The 13583-nt window shown below is 44.4% G+C and overlaps 1 protein-coding gene across 7 annotated transcripts in view; it reads right to left on the bottom strand.

Annotated features, from left to right (window-relative positions):
• Positions 1-13583, bottom strand: part of USP6NL (USP6 N-terminal like) — a 218382-nt gene that overhangs the window by 23363 nt on the left and 181436 nt on the right. For all 7 annotated transcript variants that reach the window (XM_048836606.2, XM_048836611.2, XM_048836608.2 and 4 more), the window contains 2 exons: positions 1284-1349; positions 1095-1194 (listed from right to left, as the gene is read on the bottom strand). In XM_048836606.2, the coding sequence (XP_048692563.1) occupies positions 1095-1194; positions 1284-1349 (166 nt within the window). The remainder of the gene's footprint in view (positions 1-1094; positions 1195-1283; positions 1350-13583) is intronic.

The following is a 13583-nucleotide window of genomic DNA, read 5'->3' as shown; positions in this document are numbered from 1 at the left end:
TTGTCTCTCTCAGTGCATCAACAGCACAGTAATGAACAACCTGTTGTAACTTATTATCATATTAACCTATGATGAGTAACTGCACGCAGCTAGGAAACTAACATGTTGGTTTGCTTTAGGAAGGCAACTGGGGGTGGAGGGGAGAGAATCTGTTTCAGCTATGATTTTTTTCTAAAACTACGTTTCACACAATTGTTTTCTGCTGCTTACAATAAGGGGAGTTTAATACCTTATATAACAGCCAGAAACACAGAAAGACTGCCTATGTACCAGATTTTTATGTAGCCAATGCACTGAGCCAAGCCAAGCCAAGCAACAGAGTTAAAAGAAAAATTATACAGGTGATTATTTTAGTAGCTGGTAAGGAAAAGAGAAGCAGTATCTACCACAGAGTGGCATTAAGTATAGATGGTCCACCAAAGAGTAGAATTAGGCTTGGATGCATCATGTCATCCCCCATGCCAGCTAAAGGAAACGGCTTCTGGAAAATTGTAGTAGGGAAAAAGCAAAAAACAGGAAAGGGCCAAACTTGAGACTCTTAACCCTCTTTTGATCTAGCAAAACACTACATTAAAGAATCACCAGAACCCAAGTAACTACAATGCTTATTCCCACAATTTTCTAGAGACTGTGTCATTTACTGAGTAAATACAATTTAAATCCCTTTTTACTATTGTTCAACTGTATAATAATGAGTAATTTACTCTACCAAATAAGACATTTCTTCTCCTGAAAGTCACTTAAGATTTCCTGGCACAATTACCCAAGATATCAGATAATTAGCTTTTCAAGTCCTGCCATGCAATTGAACAATATTCTTTGTCAGTTCCTTGCAGAACAGTAATTCCAGCATCAGCTATATAGCATGATCTAGAAGGTTGTTAATTTGAGGGCATCACAGTCACGCTGTGCTGTGATGAAAGATTATGCAGTCACAAAGGAGAGATCAAAACAGGAGAAAAAAACATTTGCAAATATATTATTTTTAACAATAAAAGCCAAATAGAGGAAATGACTATTTTTAAAAAACAATAGACTACTTAAAAACTAGTCAAATCTTTGTTTAGCATTTAAGTTTATAAGAGATCTCTTACTTCTATGTAGTTTCAGAATTGTGTAAGACATAGCAGTGAGAACTCGCTCTCCTTCAAGTATGTAGATATCCCATATCCTGAGAGTTAATGTAAAGGGAGTCTGCAATGACAGAATTAGCCAGAAATGTCAAAACAGCTTACCCTAACATATGACTAAAAATAGAAATACAAAAATATACAGATACTCACACGATCAAGGAAACACTGAAAAAACCACTTCATTGTGTAAAAGCTAGTGGAAATCTCCTGGGAGTCCTGTAAAAAGCAACAATTTACAAATACTCTATTAAGAACGCTGCAATGTACTGCCGAGCACATAAAGGCCTCCCACTTTTTAACCTGGAGCAATAGCAAAGTACCTTCAGCCCAAAACTTAAGGTGAGCTGTTAGACTAACTCCTGCCCTAAGACTTGCTCACTGTACAATTGAACTTAGCTGCTACTGCTGTCTGGGCATAGCGTTCAGGCATTCTTCACACAAAAGAATTCTATTTCAAACAACGTTGCTTCAGTCCAGGTTTCTCTCTCGTTTATATTTTTCCTTCATCTCCTTTTTCTGAAGAGAGATGTAGATGTTTGAGGATGAATATTAACAGGTACCCCTGGAAACATTAAGTCTTCCACTTATTGTCAAAACAAGTACAGAAGAGAGTGCATGTTTCTTTCATGTTCTGGAGGAGCCAGAGCTCAGTCTGCAGGCCCATTTAATCTTTAACTTCTCTGCTGACAAGGCTGCTAGCAAGGGTGCCTATTAGTGCTAGATGAGGTGGTGATCTTGTGAGGTGGAGATCTATCCACCAGGAAACAGACTAAGATAATCAATTCATTTCACATAGGACCTCAAATCATTAGAATGATAATGAATTTCACTTCTTACTAACAGGGGCTTAGTTTGAACTAGCGGTTTAAGAGATGAAAGGTTTTGTATTCCATTAGTCATCTGCTGTCTTCCCACCATGTACACAGTTTATATTTCTGCATAGCAAATAATTACTTTCCTTCTAAATAGGAAAAAGCTTGCTATGCCTGAAATAACTTTCCGTATCTTGAGTATCAATACAACTAACAGTAACAAGAAGCAAAGAGACATGACATGCTTATACTTTTCTGTAATTGTAAAACAACTGCCATTCCTGTCACTTGCATTAGCACTGTAGCATTAGTTACAATGTGAAAGTCTTGGAGACTAGGCTGCTGTTTGAGTGGTGAGGCAGCCAAGAAATTAAGTGACACTGAATTTGTCTTCTCTGATGACTATGGGATAGCACAATTTTAAATTAAGCCTCCATGCTTGTCACAGTCAGCTATTTCACAAGTTTCGGAAACATAAGTTCTGAATTAATGAGGGACTGACAGTACAAGAATCAATAGTCATCTGGCATATTCACAGGCCATACATGTTTTGCCATTCCTTGCTGTTCTTCATTGCTCATACAGGTTCAGCAGGGATCATCACAATCTAGTACGTAAACAAATTCAATCTCTTTGTTCAACCAGTGTTACAGCTTTCTCTCTCATTTTAAGGTATATATAATGGAAGTTTCTAAAGAGGTGGAGTATTTGGAAAGATAAAACTACTGATTATTCTCTGGATTCAGGCCTGTGTTAGATCAGTAAAACCAATGGCATAGTTCAGTCTTGCAGTTTTGAGATCTAGAGTAGCGACTGGTTAATTTTATGTCCAATGTTATATTATGTTATAGTCGAGACTCTGTAAACCATAACTTCCATTTGAAAATAGTTATTCATAGGTACTATTACTGTAAGAAAGATGTGGCATACCCCCAGTGAGAAATTGTGACAATTAACTTCTAAAAGCATCTGAAACAATCCTAAAAAATAAAGAATTCATTTATAGGATGAGTCATTAAAACAAATGGGCTTGTTTGGCAATTTCCCAGTAAAACAAGGTAAATCAAAAGTCGACCACATGTAAGAAAATATAGTGGGTCAGGTTCTCAGTTGGTGTCAATTGTTGTAGTTCCAATAAAAAAAAAATCAACACAGCTAAACTGATTTACTCCAGCACATGGCCTGGTATATATAATTCAAAGAAGATCTAGCAGGTTCTAGTAATGCATGTTTATTGAGATTTCAGATGTTCCTGTTTGCAAGTGGCTGAAAGGTCCCTCAGAAGGCGGGAACTATTAAGACGCTCTAAATAAAGCATGTCTACACTAGAAATACTGCAGCTGACACTCTGTAGATCGTTCTCAAGAGGTTCTGAGGAAGAACTATTCTTGGTTATTAAATATATTATAATGGCTATGGACAATAACATTATATCACCAGAATGACTGACCACCATGAAGTTTTATCATCTAGTCATATCCTATTGCTCTTATTAAATACTATTTTACTTGTTGGTTTACTTTGATTTATTAAAAGCACCTAAGCAAAAACGAAGGGCCGAGAGCATAACCGGCGGCTCTATGCCTCGTAAGCCAAAATCCTCCAAAATTAAAGCAATAAGAAGCTCTGACCTATAGTCCAAAACCTGCATGAACTCTACTGTGAAAACGGAAGCCATAATTTTCATTCCAGAGGCAAGTGAGCTACTGGATCTCTGTTTTCACTACACAGTAGTTTAAAAAAATCGTAAGATATACCCTGTGATTTTGGATTCATCTTTTTCTGTAATGAAGAGAACATTTCCAAACTAATATATGTCATAGCATGGCCTGAACAAGACTCAGCACATTGTAAAAAAAAAAAGTTGATTAGATTTTAGTGTATATACTATTAATGTTCAATAGAAACAGATTTAAGTAGTATCTGAGCCAGCTACAGTCATCAGGAAGTTATTCTTGCCATAATGCATGTGTGTTGCATTCCCACTAAAAAGGTTACATGAACATTACTTATTGTTTGACTTCAATGTGCTCAACATTGTAATGAAAATAACAAACAGTCCCAGCCCAAGGATTTCATAACCGAGAGGTAAACAGAGTGTACACTCTATTTCTTATGCCCAAGTTCTGAAAAAATTTCATTCCTCCTCATTCCTGTCACAGAGGTTACAGTAGTTGCAGTTCCTCGAGATTCGTTCCCCTATGGGTGCTCCACTTCAGATGTGCCTGCTCCCCTCGAGCACTTGATCAGAGATTTTTCTAATAGCCGCATCCTTTTTACCCACTTGGGTCCTATGTATCCTTGTGCGGCACGCTGAGGGTATATAGTCCTCAGTTCCTTCTCCAGCCAAATATCCTAAGAAAACAGTCTGAAGCAGAAGGGAAGGAGGGTGGGTAGTGGAGCACGCATTGGGGGACACATCTTGAAGAACTGTAATTCCTGCAGAAGGTGACCTCTTCTTCTTGAGTAGGATCCCTATGGGTGCTCCACTTCAAGTAGTACTTTGAAGAGGAACATCTTTTTCTGCCTCTTCTTCAATAGGTGTCCTTATGGATGCTCTACTTCAAGTGACACCCAAGCAGGATCCCTACAAAGAGGAGGGAGCTTCAGAATTGAGTCTAGAACTGAAGATAGTACCGCATTAGCAAGTGCCCCATAAGATCTGGCGGCACGGCTCAAAGCAGAGTGCTTAGACAATGTATGTGCTGAAGCCCATGTAGCGGCTGTACTTGAGTATGCTGTGGATGTTGCTTCTCATCTGGTAGTGTGTGCTATCACCCTTTGGGAGGGTTGAGCAGCACCTGTATCATAACAGGCAACAATACACAAGAGATCCACCTCGACAGTCTCTGAAGAGAGACCGTAAACCACTTGCATTTGTCTGCAATGGAAACAACTGCCTAGGTGACTTCCAAAAGTGTGTGGTCATATGTAGGTAGAAAGCCAATACCTTTCTAACATCTGAGGTAGGCAAACAGGTCTCCCGTTGAGATGTCTGCAGTTTTGGAAAAAAACACTGGTAGATGAATGGACTGCTTAAGATGAAATTCTGATAGTACCGTAGGTAAGAATTTAGGGTGTGGGCGTAAAGAGACCTTGTCCTCGAAGAACACCATAAAGGGGGGATCCGCCATCAAGGCCCCAATTTCTCTGACCCAAGGGGCCAATGTGACAGATGCTAAAAAGGACATTTTCATATATAAGTGGAACAGGTTGCCATTGACTGGTATGCAGGTCTCATGACATATTTAAATACCAGATTGAGGTCCCAAGTCAGAACGGGAACTCTAACATGGGGGTAAAGGTTCCCAAATATTTAATAAATCTTGACAACAGGCTGAGCAAATGGTTCTGGCTAAAAATTCACCATCTGAGATGATGGGCTAAAATTGTTCCCTATGTTCCTGTGGAAAGTATTCAATAAAAGCCAGTTTATAAAATTATATTTGGCCATGATTACCTATAGTTTGTGATCTGAAATTGCAGGGTCATTGACGAGTAAGATTTCCATTCAAAAAGATCTAGACTCTTTTGGTCCTTGTCATACAGTGTAGACTTGGAGTAGCACTGCTTACCCCATTCATTTATTGCATCTATCACCAGGGAGTTAGGTGTGGAGTGGCAGAACAAAAATTTGGAGTCCTTGGGAAGAACATAATATTTTTTATCCTCCCGTTTACAAGTTGGTGGAATGGTAGCAGGTGTTTGCTGCACTGTCTTTGGCAGGAACGCTTCATTAACAGGTAACACAACCCTACCGAATGTTGCTGACTTCAAGATTTTAGACCTTGACCTCTTGGAGTCGTATTTGAAGAGTGTCAGGTACCTCTTTATAAGGTCCTCAAATTGCCAGAAATTGTCAGCCAGGGACGGTGGTGGAAGCATCATCACCTTATCTGAAGACAAGGCCACCACTCAAATAAGAGTTTGAATGGTGGCCTTCTTATTCACCCTAGCCCCCTACTCCTCCAACTTCGGTTGGTGGGCTGGTTGGGGAGAAGACTGCAAAAAAACTGCAGAATGAAACTGCAGAAAAACCTGAATGTCTCTGGATTAAGTTTAGAAGAGTGAGCAACAAGGGTGATGTCGTCGTGGGAGTCTGCTATAGACCATCGGACCAGGGGGATGAGGTGGACGAGGCTTTCTTCCGGCAACTAACGGAAGTTACTAGATCGCAGGCCCTGGTTCTTATGGGAGACTTGAATCACCCTGACATCTGCTGGGAGAGCAATACAGCGGTGCACAGACAATCCAGGAAGTTTTTGGAAAGGGTAGGGGACAATTTCCTGGTGCAAGTGCTGAAGGAACCAACTAGGGGCAGAGCTCTTCTTGACCTGCTGCTCACAAACCAGGAAGAATTAGTAGGGGAAGCACAAATGGATGGGAACCTGGGCGGCAGTGACCATGAGATGACTGAGTTCAGGATCCTGACACAGGGAAGAAAGGAGAGCAGCAGAATACGGACCCTGGACTTCAGAAAAGTAGATCTTTGACAACCTCAGGGAACTGATGGGCAGGATCCCCTGGGAGAATAACATGAGCGGGAAAGGAGTCCAGGAAAGCTGGCTGTATTTTAAAGAATCCTTATTGAGGTTACAGGGACAAACCATCCCGATGTGTAGAAAGAACAGTAAATATGGCAGGTGACCAGCTTGGCTTAACAGTGAAATCCTTGCTGATCTTAAACACAAAAAAGAAGCTTACAAGAAGTGGAAGATTGGACAAATGACCAGGGAAGAGTATAAAAATATTGCTCGGGCATGCAGGAGTGAAATCAGGAAGGCCAAATCACACCTGGAGTTGCAGCTAGCAAGAGATGTTAAGAGTAACAAGAAAGGTTTCTTCAGGTATGTTAGCAACAAGAAGAAAGTCAAGGAAAGTATAGGCCCCATACTGAATGAGGGAGGCAACCTAGTGACAGAGGATGTGGAAAAAGCTAATGTACTCAATGCTTTTTTTGCCTCTGTCTTCACGAACAAGGTCAGCTCCCAGACTACTGCACTGGGCAGCACAGCATGGGGAGGAGGTGACCAGCCCTCTGTGGAGAAAGAAGTGGTTCGGGACTGTTTAGAAAAGCTGGACGTGCACAAGTCCATGGGGCCGGATGCACTGCATCCAAGAGTGCTAAAGCAGTTGGCGGATGTGATTGAAGAGCCATTGGCCATTATCTTTGAAAACTCATGGAGATCGGGGGAGGTCCCGGACGACTGGAAAAAGACTAATGTAGTGCCCATCTTTTAAAAAGGGAAGGAGGAGGATCCTGGGAAGTACAGGCCAGTCAGCCTCACCTCAGTCCCTGGAAAAATCATGGAGCAGGTCCTCAAGGAATCAATTCTGAAGCACTTAGAGGAGAGGAAAGTGATCAGGAACAGTCAGCATAGATTCATGAAAGGCAAAGCATGCCTGACTAATCTAATTGCCTTCTATGACGAGATAACTGGCTCTGTGGATGAGGGGAAAGCGGTGGACGTATTGTTCCTTGACTTTAGCAAAGCTTTTGACACGGTCTCCCACAGTATTCTTGTCAGCAAGTTAAAGAAGTATGGGCTGGATGAATGGACTATAAGGTGGATAGAAAGCTGGCTAGGTTGTCGGGCTGAACGGGTAGTGATCAATGGCTCCATGTCTAGTTGGCAGCCAGTATCAAGTGGAGTGCCCCAAGGGTCGGTCCTGGCGCTGGTTTTGTTCAATATCTTCATTAATGATCTGGAGGATGGTGTGGATAGCACCCTCAGCAAGTTTACAGATGACAGTAAACTGGGAGGAGAGGTAAATATGCTGGAGGGGAGGGATAGGACACAGAGAGACCTAGACAAATTAGAGGATTTGGCCAAAAGAAATCTGATGAGGTTCAACAAGGACAAGTGCAGAGTCCTGCACTTAGGACGGAAGAATCCCATGCACCGCTACAGACTAGGGACCGAATGGCTTGGCAGCAGTTCTGCAGAAAAGGACCTAGGGGTTACAGTGGACGAGAAGCTGGATATGAGTCAACAGTGTGCCCTTGTTGCCAAGGCGGCCAATGGCATTTTGGATATATAAGTAGGGGCATTGCCAGCAGATCGAGGGACGTGATCGTTCCCCTCTATTCGACATTGGTGAGGCTTCATCTGGAGTACTGTGTCCAGTTTTAGGCCACACACTATAAGAAGGATGTGGAAAAATTGGAAAACGTCCAGCGGAGGGCAACAAAAATGATTAGGGGACTGGAACACGTGACTTATGAGGAGAGGCTGAGGGAACTGGGATTGTTTAGTCTGCAGAAGAGAAGAATGAGGGGGGATTTGATAGCTGCTTTCAACTACCTGAAAGGGGGTTCCAAAGAGGATGGATCTAGACTGTTCTCAGTGGTAGCAGATGACAGAACGAGGAGTAATGATCTCAAGTTGCAGTGGGGGAGGCTTAGGTTGGATATTAGAAAAAACTTTTTCACTAGGAGGGTGGTGAAACACTGGAATGCGTTACCTAGGGAGGTGGTGGAATCTCCTTCCTCAGAAGTTTTTAAGGTCAGGCTTGAGAAAGCCCTGGCTGGGATGATTTAGTTGGGGATTGGTCCTGCTTTGAGCAGGGGATTGGACTAGATGACCTCCTGAGGTCCCTTCCAACCCTGATATTCTATGATTCTATGAAGACTATTGGAAAACTCTAGCCTTCCTATGTGTTGGAGTCAGGGGTGTGGCAAACTGCTGCCAATACACACCCCACAGATCTCAGTATGGCCATTGAGAGGGCTCATATGGGAGAGGGGGTGAGATTCACAGTCAGTTCCACCACACTTCTTGTTGTGCACAAGGTTCTTTCTACAAGCATCAAAGAGCAGGTTCCTATGCAGATGCGTAGGAGAACCCCATACTGAGATAGAAAACACTAACTGGAAGTCTCCTTCATCCTCCTCAATAACCTCTAATGGAGGGGTGGGGGGGGGGAAGGGGAAGAGAAACATCAGAAAAGGGTAGGCAGTCCTCTGGTAAGAGAGCGCGATGGTAATCCAAAGATTGGGGTTTCAGTACCAAGCAACACTCAGTACCTATGAGCAGCATAGACTCCAGTTTCTCCATCACTGACAACTCACTAGAGTACCTGAATTCCTGCTGTATTGAGTAGATCACTACTGATGTGGTACCCAAAGATGTACCATTGACTGGGAGCATACTGTACAGGGGCCAATGGTGCCTGGTGCCTTGGTATGCCCAGTACCAACGGTGCAAAACAGAGAGGTACCAATGGCAGAGCTGTGTCAGAGGGTACCAGTCTGCAGAAGTGCTTATCCTCGCACCCCTTGTCCCTCATAGACAGTGATGGGGCCCTGTCAGAGCTATGTTCTTCTTTAGAGCTCTGGGACTTTCCAGCCTCGCCAGTACTGGAGGAAGTGTTATGAGAGAACAGGACTTGACATAACTGTAGCCATCTTGTGTATTCAGCCACCATTCCTTTGAAGTGAGAACACCATGTAGTCAGGAATAATTTGGTCTTTGCCAAACCAGCAGACAAAACAGCTGCACAGCTGCAGTGTTGCTAATAAGGACTGATAAAGTGACAGATTCATGAGAATGGGAGAGGATGTGAATAGCTAACCTTGGATCTGTGATCATGAGGTTTTTTTGCTGGAAATTGTTTTGCTGATAAGTAGAATTATGAGTTCTTTGTTGTTACTAGGGAAATTGTTAGCCCACTAGAGGTTACTGTAAGTTATGTGCTTTGTGTTGAGCAATCTATAAAAAGATTACTTAGAGTGTACAGTGTGGAGAAGTTCGGAGAGAGATTATGACGAGCTAAGAGACTGACATCCAACTTCCCAGTGGCTAGGACGAAGGTGGGCCACCAGAAACCTGCTGCTGACCACTCATCACCATCTTAGTCTTTGGGTAACTATATCTGGGGTGCTCTAGACTATTGTTATTTTAGATGTGTGCTTGGGATTCAATAAAAACAAGGATTTTTGGGTGAAAGCACTCTTGTGTGTACCAATCATGTAGCACACTGAGAAGCTGTGTCCCCATTGAATTATGTCCTGAAGCCGCTTGGAAAACAAAGACTATTTACCATAGTTTTGGGTTCAGAAAACCCCAGGTAACGGAAGAGTCTTTTGCGTCTATGGTATTGAGTTGAGAGGTTGAGGACTTTTAGGAGCCAGCTCCTTACAATGAGAGTTCAAGCTCCTCTTCTTCAAAGCTTCCCCTGAGGCCTCCATTGTCTTCCTTCTTAGGGGAAACCTGTGGTGAGACTTAAGGGGTTGCTGGTGGATGGAATCTTCTGAGCTGACTCAGAAGCAGGTTGAAAAGAGCACTCCCCATCACCAGCAGCCTCAATTTAATCTCCCTGTCCCTCCTTGCTTTGGATTTGGGGGCCAGGCAGAAGTTGCACTTCTGGGAGACATCGGACTCTCCCAAGCAATGGACACACCTGTAGTGGCTGTTGTTAACCAGGATAGCCTCTCGACAAGACAGGCAATGTTTGAAACCTGGCAAGCCAGGCATGCTCTGCCAGGAGAGTAAGGCTCCCAGGAGGAAGGGGAGGAAGATGAAAGAAAGTCAATCCTTTCACTATTTAGATCCTTTACAGTTAGTTACATATGACGACAACTAACACAAAACTAATACTAAACCCCAAAACTATAGCTAAAGTGAATAGCCGAGGCATGTTCATGGTAGATGCGCTAAGGCTCCATCTCAGTCCGAGGTGATTCAGAAGGAACTGAGGGCAGTTCACCCACACAGGCCCACCGACAGGGGAGCAGGGCAAAGGAGGCAATTGCCCAGGGGCCTGGGCCATTTTAAAGGACCTGGGGGGCCCAGCCACCACCGCAGTAGCAGCAGCAACCGGGAGCCCTGGGCCCTTTTAAATCACACAGGTGCGCACCCGAGTCCCAGCACCCGCCGTGGGCTGCAGAGTGGCTCTGCTGGGCTGGCCCACGAGGCTCTGTGCACCACGCCGGACAGTGCTGGGGCAGGAGGGGCCCTGGGCAGCCGGAGGGTGAGTCGGGCAGTAGCCCCTGAGCTGTGCCGGGGGGCAGAGCTGACCTGGCTGTGGCAACCATTGCTGCAACTTTGTAACCAGGAGCAAAACTTTCTGCATCCATGTGAGTGAGCCGGGGGGTAGGAGTTGCCGGGCTGGGAACAGAGTGTGGGAGCTAAGCTCAGAGGGTAGAGCTGGGGGCAGAGGAACCGGGCTGGGGATGGCTGTAGGGAGCCAGGCTGGGAAAGGAAAAGAGCAGGGTAGGGGGCACAGTGCTAGGCAGGGACAACTTGGGGGGGGGCGAGGGGGGAGAGGAAAAGAGCGGGGGGCAGACTCGAGATCAGACTCAGGATCCAGCAGCCACTGGTCCAACATCTGCAGCAAAGGCGCTGACAGCACACCGCTGGGCGCTGGCTGGGCTTTGTCTGGGGTCCACCAGGAGGAGAAGAGTGGGTCTTGGAAGGGGGAGGGGAGGGTGTTTCAGTGACTGCGCGGGGCTGGTGTGTGTGGGGGGAAGGGGTATTTGAGGCTATTTTGATTTGGGGCTGGGGGCTGTTCTTTGGCTGATCTCATTAGTGGATTATCTCTGGTATTTGGAGATGGTTTGGGGGTGATGGGATGATTGAAGATCGGGGCTGGTAGTTGGGGAGATGTTGCTGTTGGGACTGTTGTAAAGGGAACAGTGATGGGAGTCTCACCAGAGGATTTATTTATGTTCACTCATAATAATCCTGGTGGATGCTCCCTCACTGACCATTTTAAAATCAAGATCTAAAAAAATCTGTTGTGGAAATTATTTTTGGGAAGTTCAGTGGCCTGGGTTATGCAGGAGGTCAGACTCACCCGTCTGGCCTCGGAATTTATGAATAAGAATGTAACACTCCAAAAAGAGCTTCAGCTGGTGCATGAGTAACATGTCAAAGAGGGACATACAAGCCTTGGGGGATTATCGTGAGAATTTTCATACATCCACAGCTGTGGGTTTAAAAAACCCAAGAGCGCACAGTCGGTAAATTTAATCATTATTTTGGTCACTGGTTAATGTTGGGACCCTCCGCCTCCCATATATTAGTACTCTGTTTCAGCCAGACTTTCAGTGGGGATTTTCCTTCATGTTCTGGGTGGGAAATTGGCAGAGGGATGGGGATTAGCTGGAACATAAAGTCACAATGAATTTGGCTCAGGGAGATTAAATGACTTGCCTAAGGAAACCCAATGAATCAGTGGCACAGAGATAGAACCCAGAGATAAAACCCAGTGTGCTGCTCTAACCTTTAGGCAACATTATATTAAGTGTTCCCTAAATTAGGCATTTATATTTTTAAAGGAACCTCAGTTTGGCCTCCTTTTCCGATTGTTGCATATGCAAATGATTACGTGTGCAGAATTATATGCCACAAATGTAGAGTGTTGGGGTTCTTTTAGCTGTAGGCTTTAGGAATGGGTCAAACAGCTTGACTGCCTTTTAGTGTATTTATTGTCATGTCTTGGAAGTTCATACTTATTTCTGGGAAGAGTTTTTATACAGAGATGATGGCCGATCCTGGGGGTTCAGCAATAGGAGCTCTGTGTTCAATTCTCTGCCCTAGACTTTCTGCCTCCCACGGCTGGAGTGTGCAGTGGGGGCAGTGTAGGGCTGCCTATGATGGCACAATGCAGTGCCCATGGCAAGGGAATTCTCTGGCTGCTTGTGGGCTAGTTTGGGTGGGGCCGGGGGGACAGAATGCCACCTTGGATAAATCAAAATCTCCCTGGGCCTCAATTTCCTAACTGTAAAATGGGGATAATCCTTTTGTTTGTCTTGTCTCTTTAAACTGTATTCTCTGTAGGGCAGGGAACTGTCTCCATGAGCATGTACAGCACCCTGCACAACAGGACTCTGATCTCAGTTGGGACTTATAGGTCCTACTGTAATACAAATCCATAAATAACAACAGCTGTAATGGTTCCCCACTGGGACCTGAGTTATGGTGTTTGCATGCTGAAGTACCTTTGGATACATTCTTAGTCTTTTGACTGGTTGTCTGGAAATACCTTTAAAAAAAAAAAAAGGCAGGTCTCAGCTGGTTACTAGGGCGTCAGGTTACCCCTGGCCTGGTGAAGGAGGGGGAGAGGGAATTTTTCAGTGTTGAGACATTGCACTGCAGATTCCAGACACAGAGCCTTCAGATAGTGACACAGTTAAAGAAAATGCCATTTATTCTGCCTCATCCTCCAAAAGGCCAATGAGAGGAAACTCATTTTGGGATATAATGGGGAAGAGGCTGAGTGGTATCTGAGAAACAAACAAATTCTGAAGCAGCTCTGGAGCTTGCACCAGTCCCAGGTGGATGGGAAAGGCAGCTAGATGGAGACCCATGGGGAAGAGCTGAAAGTTAGGCTCTCTGTGGTTGGCAAATGTGTATTAGAGAAAATGATCCACAGAAACACAGACAGTAGGAGACTGGAAAGAAGCAAAGGTTCTCCTGAGCCCAACGGTAGGAGATGCCGCACCCATCCATTCTAGGGGGCCCACTAACTGTTCTGCCCTGGGGCCCAGAATTGCTGTCAGTGGGCCTGCCCCATATACGCTTGTATGAGGCATAAGGATACACTGGATGCAAGAGCTTGCCAAGCATACACTGCTAACGGAAAATCTCTGATCAAGGGCTCAAGAGGTACATGAGCACCTGACGTGGAGCAC

Source organism: Caretta caretta, chromosome 1, assembly GCF_965140235.1.
Source record: "Caretta caretta isolate rCarCar2 chromosome 1, rCarCar1.hap1, whole genome shotgun sequence".
Lineage (NCBI taxonomy): Eukaryota > Metazoa > Chordata > Testudines > Cheloniidae > Caretta > Caretta caretta.
The sequence above is the reverse complement of the archived record's forward strand: the minus strand, read 5'-3'. Positions and strand labels throughout refer to the sequence as shown.